The sequence below is a fragment of the Thamnophis elegans genome, chromosome 6, assembly GCF_009769535.1.
Source record: "Thamnophis elegans isolate rThaEle1 chromosome 6, rThaEle1.pri, whole genome shotgun sequence".
NCBI lineage: Eukaryota > Metazoa > Chordata > Lepidosauria > Squamata > Colubridae > Thamnophis > Thamnophis elegans.
The window spans coordinates 38,762,887-38,787,330 of NC_045546.1; the positions used below are offsets into that span (position 1 = coordinate 38,762,887).

Consider the following 24,444-nt stretch of genomic DNA (forward strand, 5'->3'; position numbering starts at 1 on the left):
TTGATGGCATGTCATTCGATTTTGAATTTCTATAAAAATGCTCTTAAAGTTTTAGTATTGTCTTATGACATTATAAAACATTTCAAATTTTTCACATGAAAGCTATAATATTTGGTCAATAAATCATTAAAGCAGTAACTTGATTTTGACAATCTAAACAAATATTTATTTTACCATGGATGGCTAATTTGGACAGCTGTTACACATCTAGCTAGGTGTATCTTGTTGCTGATACTCTCAATCTGAAAATAGACTGAGGCAAAATTAAAATTTGGAATAATAATCAGAACTAAATTTGACAGTTTAATCAATTCATAATGGATTCATTTCAACTGATTTTAGTGATGGCTTCAGTAAAAAGATGTTTTGATTGATTAAATGGATTACGAGTTCTAAGATAAGGATAGGAGCATTGTCTTGGTAAATCTCTGGGATCCTTTTGTGACTTTTCATGATTTCTAAATCTGTCCTTGATGTGGACTCTGTGTTTCAGATGGACAGTATTGTATAGAACTTCTGCTTCAATTTGAAAGATTTATTTACAGTTTTCTATTCTGTCAAGCTCTTTGATACTGCTTAGTTTATTGAATTGTTGATGACATATAGCTCTCATTGTTCTTTTTATGAGATTGAGAATCATTTGGGACAAGTTGTCCAATTGTTACTTTTTTTGCTTAGACATAATTAATTTTTCAGCAAAGATTTTTTTTCTGTATATGAAAAGCAAAATACAGTTAAGTAGATAACTAATATTACTGTGCGGTAAAATAATGCATTATTAATATGGGAGATAAAAATATCTGAAAAGTATCTTATGTAATACTAAAAGACTAAGATTGGCATCAGAATGTGTTTTTCTCAAGAATGATTTTTACTAATGGTCTTCTTTCATTGTATCTTGGAGAACATGTGGGAATTCAAAGAAATCCTCTGCAGATGACTATAGAAGTGAAGGTTTTGTTTTCATGTTGCCAAATTGGAAGCCACATAAAATTTAAAAGGATAGTGATTAATATTGTTAATCACTGATTTTGCTGTGGTCTACATTAATGTATGGATTTTTTCACTTTTCATGACTATTTTTTAAACTATGCGCAAATCTAAGATATTAATTACTGATCGGTAACATACATTAAATAAATTAATAATTCATGCAAAATATGTATCATTTACCTAACTGCTTACATGAATTTCTATATTGCCCAGACTTCAATATACCAATTAAAACAGAAGTAAATGGCATGTGTTTGTCATTTTTTATGTGGTGGAGTTTTAAATGCTGTAAGTCACCTGGAATCACCTATGTGTGAGTTGGAAAGCTATATAAATGTGTTTAATAAATAATTAATTATTCTCATAGATTGCAGTCACTCTAAAATATTATTTGTAGTATAAATATTGAACATGCATATTTATATATTCTCATTTTTTAATTTTTGGATTTTTTTCGCTTTCGCTTTTTGTGTTTTTAGTTAATATGCTTTTTATAAAGCAATAGAAAAAAAGACATATCTCTCTTCCTACAAAATACTACCAGAACAACCTAGGTATGGAACAGATAATATACTGTGGAACATTTAACAGTCTAGTATTTGACAGATAAAAAGAGGGGGAGAGAGGGTAGTTTATTCTGGATCTTCTTTTTTCCATGTTGAATTTACAGTTGGTGAAATTTCAGCTATATTACAATATCTATTTATATTCTTAGTCAACAATTTAAATCAATCTTAATCAAGAATGTGTATAAATATTGGTTTACTTTTCATGTTTAAACAGGTCTATATGTTCATAAATCTGGTTTCACATATGGATGTTGATCAGCTAGTTCAGTGGCAGTATTACAAAGTTGGATTATTTGTAAATGTATAGATGGAGAAAAAAATGAAGGACATATGATAGTAAGACCAAGGATTAGTAAACTCCAGTCTGATCAGTCCCTGGAGTCCAATCATATTCTGACTTCTTGCATAGGCAATGTTTTTCAACATCTGCATAATTTATAATGATTATTATAAATTCCATTAATTCAGATCTGGATTGCAAAAATTCAAAGCACCATAAGATTACAGTAAAGACTTTGCTAATATTTAACACAAAGTTTTTCAGTCCAGGCCTGGAAACTGTAATCCACCAGAGTAGATATAAAACTGTAATTCTCAGTGCAACTAAATCAAGACACGAATTACTAAAAATGCAAACATTGCACAGAATTTCATAATACACTTTGACAGTATATTTCACACTTTGTTATTTGAAAACTAATTCTAATAGTAAGATTAATGTTAGCTAGCATGCTAGAAACAGAGTACTAGACTCTGGTATTAAAGTTATTTACAAAGATACCCTTGGGTGGTGGTTTATAAGAAAATTAGAATATTAAATAGCAAGTGATCAAAGCTTTGATTTAAGTTGCTCATTCACACACAAGAAAAATATAGTAATAAATTAAGCTAGAAAGAACAGGAGCTTTCTGGAAAGGTGCAACTTTATCAGCCGCTTTTGGTAATTTATCATTTTGTGACATTTTGTGTCACAAAAGATTTCTAAAATATCTATAGAGAGAGTATCCTTCCCTAAGGTAGAAGTTATTTTGTGAAAGGGATCATAATAGTCTCTCAAAAATTCAAATATTACTTTCAGCCTTAAGGGTATGAAATTGTTAAAGCTGACAACTTTTTTTTTACAAATATAATATTTAATATGCTTTTCTTCTGTCTCCTAGGGGTTATGAAAGAAGTAGGCATCATGATCGCTGTGCATGTTTTTTATTTTTTTTAAATCGCATTTGTAACATAATGCAAATTTGTGGCATATTATGAGTTGGCAATAGCAATAGCACTTAGACTTATATACTGCTTCACAGTGCTTTACAGCTCTCTGTAAGTGGTTTACAGAGTCAGCATATTGTCCCCAACAATCTGGGCCCTCATTTTACTGAACTCAGTAGGATGGGAGGCATAAGTCAACCTTTATTTATTTATGAATAATTATACATGTGGTTGCCATCCATTTACTTATTACTGTTAAATATATGGAAAAATTATTAGTGTCTGTAAAGCTGATGATTACTCCTAAACTATAAAATATTAATAAATATTATATAATAATTACTGGGCAATTTGTATTTTATATTTGTATTTCCCAGGTATCTGCATTGTGCACTCTAGGTTACTTACACAAGCTGTGCAATTTCTCTCAGTGCAGTTGAGCCCCTGAAGTCCCCACCCTAATGAAAAGCAAAGAGACATTTTCACAGATGATCCAATTGTAGGACTGCTTGTATTCTCCTTTTCTTGATTTGAACAGCATATAGGATACAGTTGGTGCTTACCTGTGCTTTCAAAAGCTGAAAGTGGATTCCATTTCTTAATCAAAATTCAGTGTGGCCATGCTTTGAAAAAGTCAAATAGGCAATTTAAGTATAAATTAAGTATAGTTGCTTTCCTCTTTTTCACAGCTTGCCGGTCAGGATTCTATAAAGCATTTGCTGGAAATATAAAGTGTTCCAAGTGTCCTCCACACAGCCAAACCTTCGTAGAAGCAACATCTGTATGTCAGTGTGAAAAAGGTTACTTCCGAGCTGATAAGGATCCACCAACTATGGCATGTACCCGTAAGTTTAATTGATCCTAGTGTTTAAAATTCTTCCCTTATCCCTCTTTATCTTAAAGATAAGAACAGCATTTGTTTTTGCCAATCAAAAATGCAAATTAGTTTTTCCTCTAGACCCAAGACACTTACATATTGAAAAAGTATTCCTCAGTTTTATGTATCATCAAAACAACAACACACTGCAGTACCTTCATTATTAATAGAATAATTACAGTTTAGGAATATTGGGTGGTAACTAGTGTTTATTTTTCTGGGTGTGATTCTGTATGTATATATACTATAAATTGATTATCTGGTATCAAGTCAGTGTGAACTCAGCAATACATAGATAAACCTTCTAAAGGAGTAAATTTTTACCTTTTCCTTTCCCTGCCCAATCTGGGAGAATGGATGATATATAGGCACATCCTTGATATTAACTGTTGCTGTTATTTCTGAGATATTCATTAGATTCCTTTGATTATACTAAATTTCTTAGGTGGCACCAACTTACCTGTCTATGTAGTGCATATCATATACTTTTCCTTTAATACAATAATAAGCATTCACTACTTGTTAGATCTGAAGAAGATTGGAATATAATGCATGCATAATTTAAAATTATCCATGTATTTTGCTTGCCTAAACAAAATATATAACATAAGGAAATTCCAGAGTGTATTACTCACAGATGTCTGCCAAAAAGGCTATGACTGCCAGGTTTCTTTCCCCAATGTGATATATAATCTATGTATAATGTATAAGTGATAACAAAGCAATCAGGCCACATTCATAAAATCCCAATGACACATAATTTAGCAGAATCTGTGGATTATAATTAATTGTCTCTCTTTGTTCCAAGTTCTAAATCTTAGTAAATGATTCACTGCATGTCATTACAGCTTAATATTTGCATGAAATCACAGTTTAGTTGGCATAATTTAATGGCAATTAAAAACCAATTTAATCGTCATGCAAATTGGCATGAGGGCCCTTGAGTATGAAGGGTGTCTATTTCTTAAGAATCTGCACACTGTCATTTCTATACTTTTAAACATTCCTACCACAATTGATAACAATTTTCCTGTTCACAGCAATACAAATGGACAAGAAATCATATTTTTGTTATAAGCAAAGTCTAAAATTCTCAAAACAAATTTATTATGGGTTTCCATGGATTACAATTTATTTCATCTTTACAATTTATTATATCCTGAATACAAATAAAGATCCATATGCCTTAGTGGAGAAGGAGTTAAAAAATGAAATACAGAAAATATTGGCAGCACAATTAAATTATTATTAGTGGACATGCAGAATTTTATGGCCAGTTGGTATAGCCAATAAGAATATTTTTTTTAAAAAAATATTGCTTTTATTAACAAAAACACTTCAAAATAGTGAAGAAACTCTCCAGAAGCTGAACACCATTAGGTTTTGAATACCTTCTTATTATAAGTGTCACATTTATCTCAATTATTATTGTAGGATAAAACAAGATGGTTTGAAGCATTTTAATACTACAATTCCATGATTTTTGAGAAAAGTTGAGAAATCCACTGTTAATAATTTGATTTTGGTTCTCTTAAATAGGTACAAGAATACAAAATATATATGCATGCTGAAGCCCATATTTTTTCAGTTTGATCTTTTGTTACAGTTCACAATTAAAAATAATCATAGCAAATTAACCTTTACCTATGGGGAAAAGATTCATGAACATATAACATACTGTATGAAAATCAGAATGAATTCTATTTACTTTTTCTGTCATTTTTTTAAATCTTTAAGTTCTCCATGTAAACAATGCAGCCAGGGCTTTTATCTGCTTGTATATTGGTTAGTCATTAGCCAAATTATGAGTGGCAATTGTACAGTAGTTACAAAAGGCTTCCAAACTATCAATTATTTTGTCAAATCTCAGAACTGTCAATCCATATTTTACACTTGTTTCATCAGTTGCTAGATTCTAAAAGCCGTATCTTGAATGTGTCCTCAATTTGGATAATACTTCTAATCTGATTTTATTCCTAGTTTTACATGTTTATGTTTAGTAGCAGTTAGACTTATATACCGCTTCATAGGGCTTTCAGCCCTCTCTAAGCGGTTTACAGAGTCAGCATATTGCCCCCAACAACAATCCGGGTCCTCATTTTACCCACCTCGAAAGGATGGAAGGCTGAATCAACCGTGAGCCGGTGAGATTTGAACAGCAGAACTGCAGTCAGCTGAAGTAGCCTTAAACCACTGTGCCACCTCGGCTCTTTGTTTGCTTAGTTAAATACTGATATCCCACTACTATAGAATATTTTATATATCATTGTAGGAGCAACAATGAATGTTTTTCCTTTATATATGATATTTGTGAAGAAATTTTTTAAAAAGTTCTTCACAGCTTTTTTCTTATTTGCTCATATATATTTGCCTTACACAATTTGTTTTTGTAAATCAAGGATAGAAGATAAGTTCTGTGTGAATGTGCATATTAATATAAGATATTGCTATTTATAAATACTGATTATTTTCTTTTTTCTTTTGTAGGACCACCTTCTGCTCCAAGGAATGTCATTTTTAATATAAATGAAACAGCCCTTATGTTGGAATGGACTCCACCAAGTGACACAGGAGGAAGAAAAGACCTTACCTATAGTGTCATTTGTAAAAAATGTGGTACTGATACCAGCCGATGTGAGATATGTGGAGGAGGAATCCGATTTGTTCCAAGACATAGTGGTCTTATCAATTCTTCAGTGACTGTGCTTGATTTTGTGTCCCATGTGAACTACACTTTTGAAATAGAAGCCATGAATGGTGTCTCTGAATTAAGCTTTTCACCAAAGCAGTTCACAGCCATCACAATTATCACAGATCAAAATGGTGAGTGTCTTCTTATTTGTGTGTCAGTTAGAGCTTATAATATAATATGATTAATAATATATTTCATAAATTATCATTAATGAATATAAAGAAAGTATGCTTGTGCTTTTCAAATTATTTATACTTCCATTGTCATATTTTGGTTGCATCATAAGACTTCAGAAACAGTTTATCAAAACAACCCTAACTACTTTTTATTCAAGTAATGTTGATTGATGTGGTTTATTTTTCCTTGGACAAATATATTTTTAGTATTTTATCGTGTGTATAATCCAGGAAATTTTGCTAGTCAATTTGCTACCTTAGTACTAGTTTGTGACTTTGATTTAGAAGTCAACTATCTATGAGATAAAGAAAGCCTTGTTTATATGTGCAAAAGTATATTTCACTTATTTAAAACATTACTGAATGCTTCATTAATCTAATTTCAAAAATTACCTTGGTAGCTGGTTTGTTAAGTCCAGATGTAATGTTCTTTGTAAACAGACAATCAGAGATGGGTTGCTATCAGTTCACATTGATTCGGGTGAGCCAGTAGTGAAAATTGCGACTGGGTCACTGAACTGTTAGGGAATACAGTCTCGTGACACCCCCCAAACCAGTTCCTTGGTTGCTATGGCATGGCTTTGGGGCATTTTTAATGTTCTGCACATGCACAGACCTATTTACAGACAACTGTGCACACGCACTGAACTGGCAGTAATGCCAGCAGCAACCCACCCCTACAGACAATAATATGTATATTCACAAGGTTGTATTAATAAACTTTGTAATAATAAACCTTGTAATTAATGGATTTTGCGGGAGTTAAAGACACTAAAATATGAATTTACAGATATTTCCCAGTTGGTCAAAAAATCTTATGTGTACGAAAATGCAAAATATTCCATTGTTTATCTGATTGAGCAACAATGGCATTTATAAAATTAAAAAATTCAAATGGACAGCTGTGGTCATATGATTGAAGCCGATGATAGATAGATAGATAGATAGATAGATAGATAGATAGATAGATAGATAGATAGATAGACAGACAGACAGACAGACAGACAGACAGACAGACAGGGAGGGAGGGAGGGAGGGAGGGAGGGAGGGAGGGAGAGAGAGATGATAGATATATATGTATGTGCTGATGAATAAATACAGGGAGACTAGTATAGATCTATTCCAAGCTATTTAGCTCTCATCAGCTAGCCATAACCTGGGATACTGGGATTTGAACCTGGACTGTTTTTACATGTTAGGCACTTCTATTAGCCACTAACCCACAAGCTCTCCTCCCTTATCAGCTGAGCCACAGAAATAAGTAAGTGTTATGTCAAATAACCTGGTATGCCCAAATATGGGACAGAACATACTTCCCTTTTGCCTTTCAGCTCCACCCTAGGAGTCTTCCAGGCAGGAAACCATTTTTTGTGTACATTGTGTACATTTTTATGTACATACATACATACATACATACATACATACATACACACACACACACACACACACACACACACACATGTGCATGTGGTGTATATAAAAAGATAACAGGGCTTTTCTCATATAATTATGGTTGTAATATTGACTTATTTTTCATTCTCTTTTTGTACACGTTTTGGACAATAACATATGTCACTAATATTACTAAATATACAGGGAGAAGTCTCTAGCTTTAAGAAGAAGAATGACATTGCCTTAATCTGCATTTTTATCAATTTTAATATTTTTACTGTGGCTTTATCATTCATGAATTATGTTAAATTATATTCAGCTTTATTTTTTAATTTAAGCCCTTCATTATATTATTAATGGCTTGAGTTGGCTTCCTTGGGCAATGGTATAATATAAATCAATTAGACAAAGGAATAATGTGAAGATCCACACATTGTTAAACAATGGCTGTTATTAACAGTGCATGTTAAACAATGTGTGAAACTGAATTGAACTATAGCATTATAGCTTCAATCCCCTTATTTACTTTAATGCATTTATATCCATTATAAAATATCTTCATATTTAAAATATTATGTTTTTAGGGTATAATATACTTTTTATTAGAATAACTGCAGATGATTAGCATTATTAGAAATAAATGCTAAACAAATAGAATAGTGAAGTATATAATTATTCAGCTAGCACTGAGAACTGACAAGCCCTTTTTTGTTGTTCTGAATGTGTTTTCCAGTGTTAAGTACGGGAAAATATTGTCAATGAATTATATACAAAATAGAAATAACCAGTTTAATTTAAGCATTTTCTGTAATGATGTGTAGTAATTGACAGTAAGAGAAGCAATTCTATAATGCAAGATCATAAATGATGATGCTGTGTGCAATTATTATTGAGCAAATAAAGAAATACGTAAAATATTAAATTCCTAGATAATTTTTTCTGCTTGCACAAAATACCGTCAAACTAAAAGTTAGGATTATATAGTGTGTTTTATTTAAGTTTTACAGTTATTGAACTGTCAACATCTATGATATAAAAATATTAGTGCCTTTACTTACATCTAGTGTAAGTAAAGGCATCTTCCTACATCTAGGAAATAATAAAATAATAAAATTGACAAAGAGAAAATAACCAAATCAAGCCCCTAAACAGTTTGAGAGGCAAAGAACTGGACGATAGGGCTGAATTTTCTGCTACAATGAATCTCTAGGGAATCACAGGATACCATAAGCCTTGAAAGTGGCATCCTGTAATCTTAAACTTTTCAGCTATTTTAGTTAAACTCTTGAAGTCTTATGCAACTGGTGGTTGTGTGAAGGCTGTTGAAGAACTCCTTTATATGAATAATAAACCTATTTACTCACATCTTAAACAATCATTGGTATCAAAGATGTGCTTATAATCTTATTCTTGGACTCCAGAGTCTTCCAGATCGTGCAGGGAAAGGGAAGGGTAAAAAAATTGCTCTTCCACACATTGCAGCTTAAGTCCTGGATCAAAACTTCTAGGGAAAGAGATCAATAGTCTCCTGCTGTGATGAAGGTAAAACAGAACAGCTTCAAGATAGAAAGATTTATACAATCATTTGTCTCCTTTTCCTAATATTCCTAACAGGCCCTTAGCTTTTCACTATATATCTCCACATAACTAATACTGCAATAATAGAATGCTGTTTCAAAAGTAATTAATATAAAGTTTGAATCATTTTAGTAATCCTAGAGCCACTATTCTAGTTCTTGAAATATCCCAAGGCCTCTTATCAAATGAGTTTTAATTTACTTCACAGCTGATTCTCTACCTATTTCCAGATTTCTTCAGGCAAAAATATGCCTACTGCATTGTCTTTGTTAAAACCATGTTAATGGACACCTGACACTTATGGACTGTTGCATTTTGTGCATTTTTATTAACAACCAAAAACAGACGGACATTTCTATACTCTTTTAAATATTTTCTGTGGGATTACCATTTTATGTATCAATGCAGACTTCCCTATAAAACTTTCTGAATATGGTCGACACTGGTTCATTCTATAATTGATTATCCTCTATTCTATGAAGTTTTTTTCAGTATAATTACTGTAATGTAATAACAGTAGGCAATGTATATGCTTATATTTTACTTTCAACTTATCATAGATTAACAAAGTACATTTTTTTAAAAATAAAAATAAACTAAGTACCCTATTATTGCTATTGACAATAGCAATAACACATTTTTACAAATATAAGATGCACTGGAATACAAGACACACCAAGACTGTGAAGAGGTAAATTTTAAGAAAGGTTTTTGTACTCTGCAGGCATCCCAAACTTCTGTATGCCTCATTTTTTGTGAAACAGGGCATGCATAGGTTTGGGATGCTTGTAGAGTGCTTCTGGGGGCTGGGGGGGAAACAAGCAAAAACCGGTCCATTTTCCACTCATTTTTGCCCTCCCCAGCCCCTAGGAACACTTTGCAGGCCTCTCAAACCCTCTGCATATCCATTTTTGTGAAGAGAGCGGGGTTTTGGGAGGCTAAAAATGCTGTATTCAGTGTCTAAGATGCACCAGATTTTTATCCTCTTTTGGGGACGGAAGGTGCATCTTATTCTCCAAAAAAATACAGTATATATCATTTCATAGTGCTTTTCAGCAAAAGTCCCCAACCAGTAGCAGGGAGGGAGAAGATGGGTTTTCACGCTCAATCCAATCCTGCGCATGCGCAAATGAACCTTTGCACATTCACCCACTATTTGCACAGCCTGGCTCTCAACTAACCATGGCTGGTAGCAGGTCTGGAGGTTGGGAACCTCTGGTTTATACCACTCTCTAAGTGGCTTACAGAGTTAGCATATTGCCACCAACAATCTGGGTTGTCATTTTACTCACCTCATAGGGATGGAACGCTGAATCAACCTTGAGCCAGTGAGGATTAAACTCCTGGCCATGAACCGAGTCAATCTGAAATACTGCATTCTAATCACAATACCACCATGGCTCTTATAAACCAATATGATTCTATAAAATAGCTGACAATGGTAAAAAAAAGCATATCTTTTCTTTTCTGATATATTTTAAATCTTTTCTGATATATTTTAAAAGATGACTTTAATACTATATCTGAATCTTATCCTTATCCAAATTATCCACTTACCCAAATGACTTATCCAAAAGTCGCAAGCATTTGAAACCTTCTGCCACAGTAAAAAAAGTCACAAGATTTCAAAAGTATGTACAAGCATTACAAGCATCTGCATTAGCCTTTGTATGTTTACTAACCATTCTTCCTCTTCCTGACCTAAGAATAATTTCTATTACATATTTTTCTATTCTTTCCCTCCATTGAAAGCTACAACTTTTAAACAAATTAATGTGTTCACCATCTAATATTTTAAAATAATCACTTCCTACTTGTAAAGTTTTCTATTGTATGCTGTACATTTTTCATACCACATACAAGTTGATGCAAACCAATTAGAATTGTTTTTCTTATTTCATTCTCTATTGTTGCTTTGTGATGTGACTAGTTCTGTGGTTTAGGGTCTTTTTTTATAATTGCATTTAGCTTCTCCCTTTTGTTTATGTAATACCTTTCTAAAGCTCCTTCACCTGAATTTATTCCAGAGTTGCAGTTTGTCACAAAACCTATTGCAAAGAAAAACAATATGATGATTAAAAAATGCCACCCAAAACAAAAATCTGAATGGCACTATTTTTGAATCACAACAACATATTCACGCTGTGAACATGTAGCCAGAGATGGCATTAGCAAACACTAACAAAATGTTTTTAAGGACTATTTAAACAGAGCAAAAGAAAATGTAGTTAAGACCCAAGGAAACATGAGCTGTTGTACTGGAATGGTAAACATGTTTTTATTTAAATTGGGTTAACTCTGGAAAAATAGCACAGAACAGAATCATGAAAATTTGACTTCTCTGATTCCCACTGAAAGAAACCAATAGAACTGAATTTATTTTTTGAGTAGTAATACATTAGAGAATAGTGGTAGGCTTAATAGTAGATTCAGCTTTACAATTGTAAGTTCTATTATCATTAAATGTCATCCAAAATAATTAGGTTAATTAAGTGATTGTTCATTGCTATAAATACAAACAAATTTGATGGAAATGGATCCTACTTTTTGTTTTGTTTTGTTATTTTAAGGATAGTATTAAGCAATGTATTTTATCCTATGTGAGATAAGAGACTATCCTACTTGAAAAAAGAACTTAAAAAAAGAAAGAACGAGGGTTAGGAAAAAACTTTCTCTTCAAACCAATTTAAGAAAAGGATATTTGGGGTCAAAATAAAGTTTATATTCTGTCTTCTTCCGTTCCAGTCCAACCTAAAAATTGTGACTGGTATAATCATAGTTAACAATGCAAATAGCATGTATACATTAACAATTATGACCAAGAATCACAATATACAAAGGTGCTTGAAGATAATTGTTAAGCACATGCTAACATTAAACATGTTGTGCTATATAGAGTGAGGCACATGATTTATACAAGCAATTATTTATCCAAGATTTGTCTTTCATTGCAGTTATCAAATTTTCAGATTATTAAACTATTCAGAAATCTGAAATATGGTTCCAATAAAAATTGGCAACTCATGGAGCCAATTTCTAATCTGGCAGATTGAGCAAGAAAGAGATTTTATTTGTTGCATTCATATTAGTCAACAGAAAAAAATGGAATGATTCAGATGATTGAATATTAGCATTGTTCGCATTTTTCAAAATCAGATTGTTTCCCTTACATTAATTAATGCTGATGTTCTCTGGCTGAAGATCAATAAAGAGTTGAATATAATTTTAAAGCAAAGAATATATATATTGTGTGTTTATATAAAAATAACAGAACTTTTCCTTAACTTTTTCATGAATAGTTAGAATCATTGTTTCTCTTTTATTTGTATTTTTGAAGTCTTTAAGTTAAACTCTGTTCCTTATGACTTCGTATTTACATCTAGATATTTATATAAACCTAGATTATGTCTACAGAAAAGAGAGTTGGTCTCTGACAGAAAGCCACTTGAAGAGACTAGAAACATTGAAATGTGGATTTACAGGTGGCTGTTATGTATAAATTGGGTTAACAAAATCAGAAATGAGGAGGTGATAAGCTGCCTGGAAAAGCCAATGAAAATCATCAAAACCATACAAAACTGAAAGTTAGAGTATTTTGGACATGTGATATGACACCCAGAAAAATACGTCACTTAATCCTCCAATTAAAGATTGAAGGCAAATGAGGTCTAGGCAGAAGAAGAACATCATGGCTTAAAAATCTAAGTGTTTGGACAAAACTCAACAGCACTTTTCCATTCAGCCTTTGATAAAAATAGGATTGTCAAGATGATCGCCAACGTCTGATGACAGATATGGCACAAGAAGAAGATTACTTCACTATTATTTAAATAATCATACATTAATAATTTGCCTCTAACAAGAGGAATGTAACATGTAGCTGAACTGGTGTCATTATAGATACTAGATACTGTATATTGCTGTTCACAGACACAATAAGGCAGGAGGCATGGTATTAAACAATAAAGGGAAAGCAAAAATAATATATTTAAAGTATTAACTACTGTAGATCATAACATATCTGCTAGAAGATCAACCGTTTTCCTTCCAAACTATAATTAGAATTGTAAAAAAATTTTGATGGAAAATATTTCTTTATTATTACAATCAAAAGAAATATCTATTATCAGGTCCTAAGTGATTGCACAAAATAGAACATATTGTGTTCAAGTATTATTGTCTCTTTAACTGCAGAAGTAGAATAAATAGAAGCAAGCTTAACAGCAGAAAGTGAACAGCAAGCTTAACAGTGAAAAGATAATTCTTAAGTCCAATCTTCCATTTTCTTTTTATATATTGCTATGATTTATGGCAGTATAAATCCATCAAGTATCACTTTCTAATACTGTATTACTTATTAGGAGAGTTTTGAATTTATTATGTTAGGTATTTGTGAATACTAGACTAAAATTATTTTAAAAAAATGTTCTAGTGAAATTAGATAACATTCTGAAATTAATTTAACAGTATAATTATCATCATTTTTTCCCAACAAAAATGCACTTTTATTATCCATTTTTTAAAATAATAAATTTGGCTTGATCCTTCTGAAAATAATTCTGAGATAAAGCAAGTTGATTATAATCATGAACAATGAATCTGGAAAAAATATTACAAAACTCTTTGAAAATGTTGAATTGCACTCAGCCTAGTTAGTAATAATGGCCATGATTTTTTTTCAACAATAGTAATTTATGATAATACTCCTAGAATCAGACATTTCTCATACAAAACTGGCATAGTGCTATCACAGCATTTTAAGTTTTATGTCAATTCAATATTCAAATGAATTTGAAATCTTTACTAAGAAGCTCTAATGTTCACATCCTTGGGCCACGTCTTGGAGTTAGAAGGAGCGAGATCCATGCTAATCAATTACTTATGGCCATAAAAAAAGAGTCACAACTTAACCATAGTTTCGTGTATTTACAGAAAAATAATAATAGAAAGAAATAGTCTAAGACAAATTTCTCATTCTGAACAGCTTATTTCTTTTCTATGCTACTGCTCCATAGTTGTCTGCTCAAGTTTGAACTAGGAAGTTCCATTCTAAGTAAGTTTATTTGCACTTTGCGTTGTCAGTCTGATTAGGAGGTTTTGGGGTTTTTTTTTTTGGTCTTTTATTGTTCTGTAGTTTTTTAATTGGGTGATGGGATATATATATATATATAGGTTAAATGACATATTTAAAATATTTATCTATACCATCCAGATTCTGTTGATCAGAGTGGTTTAAAAATTCTAGGAGGGAGGGAGGGAGGGAGGGATTAATTATTTGGTTAGATCTTAACTTACATTATCACCTGTCTTGACTATGAAAAATTACAAACTTTTATCTAAATAAAGATAGCTGAATCAAAAACCAAAAAATAATAATTTTTCCAACAGTTCACTAGGTGTAATTTCCAAGCATGTTTAAAACTGCAGTTCCTGTTTAAAGTTTAAGTAAAATGTTTCTATATTATGCTGTATTAAGCTCAAAGCCAAAATGCATTTATCCAGAATACAGCTATGCCAGTTATTTAGCAGTTCATTCCCTGGAGTAATTTAGCATTATTAAGAGAACTTTTAAGTCTGCCCCATCTGCATCTTTATTCATGAATTGTAATTATAAACTTAATTTTGCCCCATGTGTACATGTATATGATTGAGTGCTTCTGTTTTTCCTCTGGTCTAGTAGTTATTTAGTGGGACTTGTTATTATATATTTTTTACCTGTGGTACTATGTTTACATTGATATCTACTGAATGTTGCATGTAACTCACGTAAATGTATATAGATGTTGTTCTTTATGGATTGTAGCTATTTTACATGTTTTAAAACATTATGAAAAAATTATAATTTTATAGCACCTGTTTGTTTATAGGGATAGAAAGTTACCATTATGAACAATAATAATTGTAATAACAATTGAATAACAACTTCTCTAGATAACTCATTCCTCTACATAATTTGGCCATGCGTGGGTAAAAAAAAAAATCACATTTGTAGCCCTAACAAAGATCCTTCTTCTACAAAGACACCAGCAGATATGATGGTTCATATCAGGGGTGGGTTTCAACCGGTTCGCGGCGGTCCCTGCGAACCGGTTGGTCGGCGAACCCGGAAGTAAGTAACTTCCGGGAACGGCGAAGGGCCGACGCTCCTTACCCGGTTTTGATGAGTTTTGCGCTTCCACGCATGCACAGGACGCATACAGCGCCTGCGTGATCCTCCAGGAGCAGCTGGAGCATCGCACAGATGCTAGTACGCATGCATGCGCCACGTGTGTGCACGAGGACACCGCCGGCCCCGTTCCAACCAAACCGGTTGGAACGGGGTGAGAAACCTACCCCTGGTTCATATCCATTAGATTTTTGCCCACAGAATCTCCACTTCTACATACAAAAATGCATAGAAAAGCATAGAAAATTAAAGAAAAAGTATGAAGAACAAAGAAGGTAGAAAAAAAAGAAAAAAGGAGAAAAGGAAACATAGAATTATGACTTCCATTGTTTTTTATATTGGGTAATTGCTATCTTAATTTTTTTATTCCTTTTTAAATCTTGTATTTTTAAATCACCATTAACATTAGCATCATTAACATCTCAATTACCACCATCACTGTTATAATTCTGTCATCCTTCCTAGAAGGGTGTAGTAGTGCAATGTAGGTCATACCTACATATTTATATATTTCCAAATCCCATAATATAGTATATTACTAATTGTAGCAATTAAGTCACACATACATCATTTGAAACATCTCACGTATTGGTTTCGTCATCAAAGAATTAACAACATTTATTGTTAGTAAATGCAACAATAGTCATTTCCACACTTGCATATTTTGCAAGAAAAATAATAGGGATGTTTCTAAATGGGATTTTGAACAAATAGCTTTGTGATCCAAAATTAAAACAAACACAGCAACCATGGGCCTAAGCAAAGATAGAAGAAAAGAATCGACCATCAAGAATCACAGTAACCATCATAAAGATGGATTAAGGTTGCTGCTGTTGTAAAATTTCCTATTGTGAAATCTGAAACCAATAAATAGAATAAGGTGTAAAAAAAATAAAGGTTTCCCTGTCAGTCATTTCCAGCTCTAGGGTGCGGTGTTCATCTCTGTTTCTTGGCCGAGGGAGCCAGTGTTGTCCAAAGACAATGTCCATGGTCATATAGCCAGCATGGCTATATGCCAGGGGCACATAGAATGCTGTTACTTTCCCATGAAGTGGTACCTATTCATCTATTTGCATTTGCATGCTTTTGAACTGCTAAGAAAGCAGGAACTGGGGCAAGTCAACTCATCATGTAGCATTCATGTCCAGAACCTGGGCTGACCCAGGTTCACCAGCTGACTGTTGAGCTACCAGGCCCCCATTAAGAGTAAGCCATACAGGCCAGAAAAACAAATGAGTAGAATTGTACAACTAATGGGAGTAACATTACAATCTGATAAAATACTCATCTCATCAAAATACATGATGATTAGTATTTGGGGAATGGGGTCACTCCTTCCTTAAAGGTAACAGGATTCATTATGAAATATCCATCCAGCACTCACCACTTGTTCTCATCCATCTGTTGCAGAGTGATTTTCAAGGCGCCCTAAAGTTCTCCTATAGAAGTGGTGATTTCATGGATGAATCTTGTGACATCATGTTAGAAGATAGACTTGTTTAGGCATATTTTGCAACAACTTGCATAGCCAGGCACTATTAACATCAGCGATCCATCTTTATTGAGGGAACAACAGCTCACAGAGTGGAATATTAGTAGATTATCAAAGATTTTGTTTATTCAAATAGAAATCAATTACCAGAATTCAAAGAGAAAATGAGAAAAGCAATGTTTCTGATAGCACATTATAGAATAGCGCTCTTTTTGTTTCTTTATAATATTTTCCTGTAATCTGATGGTACCTTTTAAGAAGTTTAAGGAGCGATATCTACTTGCTTAGGACTAAACATCAATAAACTAAGCAGAACTTAGACATGTAAACAGATCGGGGTGAAATTCAGCAGTTTCTAACAGGTTCTAGAGAACTGGTAGTGGGAATTTTGCGTAGTTTGGAGAACCAGCAAATACCACATCTGGCTAGCTCCTGAGTGGGAGGGAATGGATATTTTGCAGTATCCTTCCCCTGCCATGCCCACCAAGCCACACCCACAGAACCAGTAGTAAAAAAATCGAATTTCACCACTGAAACATATGCATGGTTGTTGTGCAAATAATGATATAGGTTCTGTTGCCAATGATGAAAAATATCTGCTTTTATAGTTTTTATTAATTTTATTCTGTATTATTAAATTGTATTGTAATAGCTATAAACAATAAAATATAATTGCAGGAAAACTTCATATGTAGAGCATCCTGCTACACTCAGCTAATTTGTGTTCGTAGAGAAAATGCTATACTGACATCATAAGGAAAGAAACTGCACTCTAATACCTGCATGGCAAATTTTACACTTCTTTTTAGTACCTGGGAAGGACTTTTTATTCAGCTAAAGCTCTTGAAGTCCAGATCAGAAGCCCTGTAATCTTCATGTAATCTTTGAAAACCACTTAGAAGACAAATGTCAAAAACATTTAGAGACAGAATCAAGCATAGCAATTATGGTTTCAAAGTATAACCAGGGATAGAAGCAATATTTCTTTACTTTCTTAGCATATGAAATATGGAGGAAATGGTTTCCCTAAAATTAAGAACTATTCTTTATTGCACAAAATACATAAGTACAGATGTTTGAAGAATATACCAAAAGGCTATTTGCTATACCTTGCTGGGCATAAACTGACTACTTGCTTGCTTGTTGATTACACTGCAGGATTATATGTTTATATAAAATAGTCTCATAATGCTCCATGAAGCTTACTCACTTTTACATTAGTTTAGTACAGCAAATGGCTGCCAGCATGTCTCCTACTGTCACACACACACACACACACACACACACACAAACAGGATATGAGCCAGTAATTAGCAAATGCACTAAATGATTACAATATGCAAATTATAATTTCTCACTGGAAAATTATTTTCCTTGCTAATTTTTTTTACTTTTTTTTGAAGGACTTTTATCTATTTCATGGAGGGATAGGGGAAACTAAAATATAGCCTAGTGGAAAAATACAGAAGTCAAGTGATATCCTTTGATATCCTTTGGATTAAATCATAACGTGCATTAAAGTTTTCATTTTTAGGTACACTAATGGTCTACCTAGGGTCATCTCAAAATGATGAAGTAATGAAGTTGTATTGCTGAGGAAAATAAATTACCTGGAACACTATTTTTTTTCCTTTCAGTTGTCTGAGATTTAGCTACAATTCTTCCAGTTATAAATTGAAGTGGCAGCTGCTGCTTCTGCTGACAATATCAAATACTCTCAAATGCCATGGCTATAGTGTTAACTAACAGCACATGCTTTATTTCAAATTAATTGTGACAAATTAAGAAATTGCTAGCTTGCAGATCTGCGCTGTTGAATAGTGGATGCTACTGTTTTTGTTTCAGTAAAAATATTAGGAGGAAAAAATTGCCTTGCATTTGATATATTACAGCATACGATAATTTTGCAAGAACATGATCTTAACACTGACTCTTTTAAAAACTGGGCTGAAGTTTTAAAAATTAAGATGCAATTTAGAAGATGTTTCCTTGTATCTATAATGTGTAGGCTACTGAAAGAAATTGTGTTTGGCATACAGTATGTACTATTATTCTGCTATTAAGTTATGATTATTTAGGCAGTTGATACTAAATTAAACAACTGATCTCTAAGAGACTGTGATCTTAAAGACTAAAAGACATTGTAAATTGTACAGTACTTGAAAGTTTATACTAACTCACCTTTTTTTTTAGTAATGAATAGAGCTTCAAGTATCAGGATAATTTTCAATAACACTAAGAATTGTACAAAGGAGACAGTCTTCATAGCACTAGCACTTAGACTTATATACTACTTCACAGTGCTTTACTTCACAGTGCTCCCTAAGCAATTTACAGAATCAGCATATTGCCCCCAACAAACTGGGTCCTCATTTTACCAACCTCAGAAGGATGGAAGGCTCAGTCAACCTTGAGCCTGATGAGATTCGAACTGCCAAATTGCAAGCAGCTGGCATTCAGCAGAAGTACTGCATTCTAACTGTGTCACCATGGTTTCTTATTTACCATTCTCCTAATACAGGGGTCGGCAACCTTAAACACTCAAAGACTAGGAAATTTTTGATGTGTGTTGAAGGAAGATGACTTTAGTATCCTAAGTGTGCCCATAATTGTGATATTATTGAAATTCACCCTATTTTTATCCCTAATAAATTCTTTGACTATTTTACATGTTGGATAGCTAGTGTGGTAAGTTTATTCAATTTTGTTACATTTTGGGGGATAAATTCTCATTTTAATTTGCAAATTAAAAGATACAGTATAACTAACTGCTAATTTACATTACTTGTCTAAAATATTTTTGATAAATAATCCTTAAGATTAATTTTAACCAAGTTTTAAATTATTACTAGTGAGTAGAAATATTAATTTCATAAAATACTAAAAAAATAAAGATATTATAGGTTAGAAACTTCAAAAATGCCAATTGCATATATTTGTTAATCACATTTGTAAGCCTCTCCCATCCAATCAATTCAATAAATGAACCACATAAAACATTAACAATAAAACAGAACCTGAGCTGAAGAAAATACCTATGAAAATACCTATGCCATACATCCATGCTAGAGCTCCCATTCTATAAGCCTGGTATCAAATCAGGACTGAGAATAAATTTCAGAGTGATGATACATTGTTTGGAGATGGAAATCTTGTCATCCCCTGTTGCCATGAACGAATCTCTTGAAGATTATTGTAAAGATTATGTTCAATATCAGATGGTTACAATCCAGTGGTGGGTTTCCATTTTTTAATACCAGTTTGTTCATGCACACGCACACACTCATGCACATGCCGTTTATGTGCATGCGCAAAAGTGTCCAGGTGGGTGGGTGGAGCTTCTCACTGCCACCACTACTGGTTCGCCCGATCCGGACCAAACCGGGAGCAACCCATCTGTGATACAATCACAAATAAAGTCCATTTACAAGTAGATCTCATATCCATTTGATATTAAACATAATCCTCCTAATAATCTTCAAGGGATTCATTCAAGTTATGAGGGACAGACAACAAGATTCCAATCTCCAGAGCATGTCACCACTCTGAATTTTTTTTTAAAAAAAAAACAGATCTAATCCATTCTCAGTGAGGCTGTCAATAAGCAGGAGTGTCCATGGTTACCATCAGGGTCATAAATATTTGAGCCACTTCCAGGCTTAATAAAGTATGCCTGGAGGCTTCCAGATTCTCCCTAATGACATAGATCCAAAAATAGATATGTAATAGAAGTTAATGGAAATCAAGCATTATGTGTAATTCTGATCAAATATGCAGAAAGAGTGGCATTTAAATTTTCTTTCTTATAGAAATTCCTGAATTTCTGTTTCTAACAGAACAACCAAATCAATGCATTGACTCCTTTTGTTTATTGGCAGATGCCATGCATGGAAGAAACAATATTAAGAAAGGTGCAAATGAGAAAGAAAAGATTAGTTATTTTTCATATACCTTTTTAGTTTCAACTAAAGCAGGGAATAAGGTGGCAGAAAGAATTATTTTTGAAAAATAAAAAATAAAAAGGAGATAATGTTGATATGTTATTCATTAACATATATAGTTATATTCTTTGTTCCTTGATTATATGCATTTCACAAAACATACTGTTATTGTTCAAAATCTATTGCCTCCTTTTCTGGCACCTATAAACTGAAGCAGTCATCTCATTCCTCCCGTAAGAAGAAACTTGTTTGTCTCTTGCAAGAAGAGTTTGAGGGGAGGGAATAATCTTAATTACTCCCAGATAAATCAGAACCTAATCAAGCTTCCAAGCATAGACACTAGTTGCAAGATACAGCTACAATATAGAATAGGATATGATTATTTATTCATACCTATACTGCATCAGGAAAGAAGGTAGTGTATGACCTGTTTGGAGATTTTCAGGAAAGCTCCTACTGTGACAATTTAATGACACACTTTCAAACTAATTTGTTCTCATCAATTTTTCATATGTAAGACAAGCACAGGGCAATTTCATACCTCTGGGTAAAGCAAAAATGGAAAAATGCTTATTCTGTTCATTATGTTGCCTTTTTATTTAGCATTTTTTTAGGAATCTGTTTCTACTTAATAAAGCTTTGTAACATTTTCATTATTTTAATAATGTCTCTCATAAGCAAAAGCTCTTAATTGTAATATTACATGTCTTATTTAAGGACCTTCTTAAGAGTAACTTGTGGTGACATTTATTGATATAACATCTAAAAATTTTAATAGACTGTTATCATTAGCAATATTCTGCTACATTTCAAAAAGATTTCTATTAAAATGGTAGTGTTTGGAAAGAATAGTAGTTCATTAAATTAAAAGACCATTTATCCATGTATGTGCATATGTTTGTATATGCATATACCTGCATGCATGCACATGCATTCATATACTGTACATGAGAATCATTTTTGTGTAGAGGTAAGGGCATCAGATCATGAGTTTTAGTCCCTTCTTGGGTACAAGCCAGTGACCTTGGACCAATCAGTTTCTCTCAGCCCTAGGAAGGAGGCAACGGCAAACCACTTCTGAAAAACCTTGCAAAGAAAACTGAAGGGACTAGTTTAAGCAGATATCAGACATAGATTGAATGGAAGGGGGAAAAATACACACACACACACACACACACACACACACACTATTATCTGTATAGTTGTAAGTAAAAATTGTGAACCTAGTCAATAGATTAATAGCTAATTTTTAAAATTTACACAAGTTATTGTACCTGAAGATCTCTATTAAGCGTTTCTATTGATAATGGAATATTTAAATATCAAAATATGTCTTGAAGGAGAGCATTCAAGGCATATGTCATGAATTTTTCGAGAACAGAACTGTGGGCACATAGTGTTGAATAAACCTCTGTGCCTCAAATGGGGTAGCAAAGAATAAAATGTTGAGATTCACCATGTACATCTGCACATTTGTAGCAACCCAGCCTGTCTTTCTCCCCATCTGTTTCTTTTCTTTTTCTGATTCTTTTTTTCATTTCCACTATTCGGTTTCAGTGGAGGAGAAGATATTGGGTGTTTGATCTTTCAAAATTTACTATTCTCTGCAGAATATGCAAAACTGAAATTTTCTGCCAGCAGCAAAGACACAGCTAATGGAATTTGGGGATATCTATTCAATCAGTCATTTCCTATTTGTATGAAGCTTTTTCTCCAGTGATAGATCTAGTTGAAATAAAGGTATTGTAATTTTACAGTGTGGATGTCAGATCCCTAAAAGTGATACTGCCATTCAATTGGGAGGAGGGGAGCCTCAGAGTTAAATCATTAGCTTCATCTGTAACAACTGAGTTTTACAACTTTACAACTGATTTCCTGTCACCGGAAGACTGAAGGTCCCAACATCTCTGGAGGGGCGGCTAACAAACAAGTGGGGAAGTGGGGAAATACAAAAAACAAACAAGACAGAAACAAGATACACAAAACAGATTAAAAACAACACAACAATCACAGGAATTCAAGTGGGGCTGGGAACTCACCAGCCCCAGGCCTGGGAACTCATCAGCCCCAGGCCTGCTGGAATAGCCAGGTCTTGACGGCTTTGCGGAAATCCAGAAGGGTGGTGTGGGTCCGAATATCCATGGGGAGATCGTTCCAAAGGGCCGGAGCAGCCACAGAGAAGGCCCTCCCCCGAGGGGTCGACAGTCGACATTGGCTAGCTGATGGTATTCGGAGGAGGCCTAATCTGTGAGATCTAATTGGTCATAGGGAGGTAATTGGCAGGAGGCGGTCTCTCAAGTACCCAGGTCCGATACCATGTAGGGCTTTAAAAATAATGACTAGCACCTTGAACCGCGTCTGGAGTCCAACAGGTAGCCAGTGCAGCTCGCGGAGGATAGGTGTGATGTGGGTGTACCAAGGTGCACCCACAATCACTCACGCGGCTGCATTCTGGATAAGCTGTAGTCTCCGAATGTTCTTCAAGGGCTGTCCCATGTAGAGTGCATTACAGTAGTCCAGTCTTGAGGTCACAAGGGCGTGACCAATTACATAAAGCAGCATCTCTCTGCAAAGTGGTCAACTAGGAAAGACAACATTTTACTCTACCGAGGGGACCCAGCAAACCATATCTGAGCATAACAGTGAACAAGGGGGAACTGACTGCTGGAGGAAGATGGAACCCCCCCGCCCCAGAACCAGAGACTTGCTCCTTGTACCCTGGAAGAGAGAACGAGGTGAGCTTGGAGGACCCCAAAAAGGCCCATTGGTCAATCGGAATCAGGACGAAAGATGGCTGGGAAGGGAGAACCAGGAGAGTCACTCTTACCCGAGGTAGCCGAAAACCAGGGTGGAAATTAGAGTTAGAAGCCCCCTCTGACCAGGAGGAACTAAATGAAGCCTCGCTGAGGGAGGATCCTCTGAAGAGGCATGTAACCCAGTTGGTGATGGAAATTTTGGAAAATCTCAACATCCAGGGGAGCTAGACCGACAACTGAGAAGCGGTGAAAGGGCGGCAAATGGGAATGACGCCAGGGAAACTAACCCCCCTCTGGTCCCTGCTGATCAAGCTGACGGCACAGCAGGAACAGCTAGAAAACCAGAAAACCCTTCCCCCCAGTTTGCGCATGGGTTGGGGGGCCACTCCCAACCAACCCTGAAACCTGCAGTTAGAAAGGAAAACTCTTTCCCTGGGGGTAAAATTTGATGGGAACCCGAAAAAATTGGGATTCTTGTGGCACACATGCTCACCTACATGCAAGAATATGGGTGTAATTTTCAAACCCAAGGAGCCTGAGTGCGAGTGGTCACCCTAGCCCTGGAAGGAGCCACTGCCAGATGGATGGTGACTTTACATGATGCCG

At 34.1% G+C, this 24,444-nt stretch overlaps 1 protein-coding gene across 1 annotated transcript in view; it reads left to right on the plus strand.

Annotated features, from left to right (window-relative positions):
* Positions 1-24,444, plus strand: part of EPHA6 (EPH receptor A6) — a 375,283-nt gene that overhangs the window by 176,224 nt on the left and 174,615 nt on the right. Inside the window, exons 3-4 of the mRNA XM_032219659.1 lie at positions 3,458-3,613; positions 6,133-6,468. Coding sequence (XP_032075550.1) covers positions 3,458-3,613; positions 6,133-6,468 — 492 coding nt within the window. The remainder of the gene's footprint in view (positions 1-3,457; positions 3,614-6,132; positions 6,469-24,444) is intronic.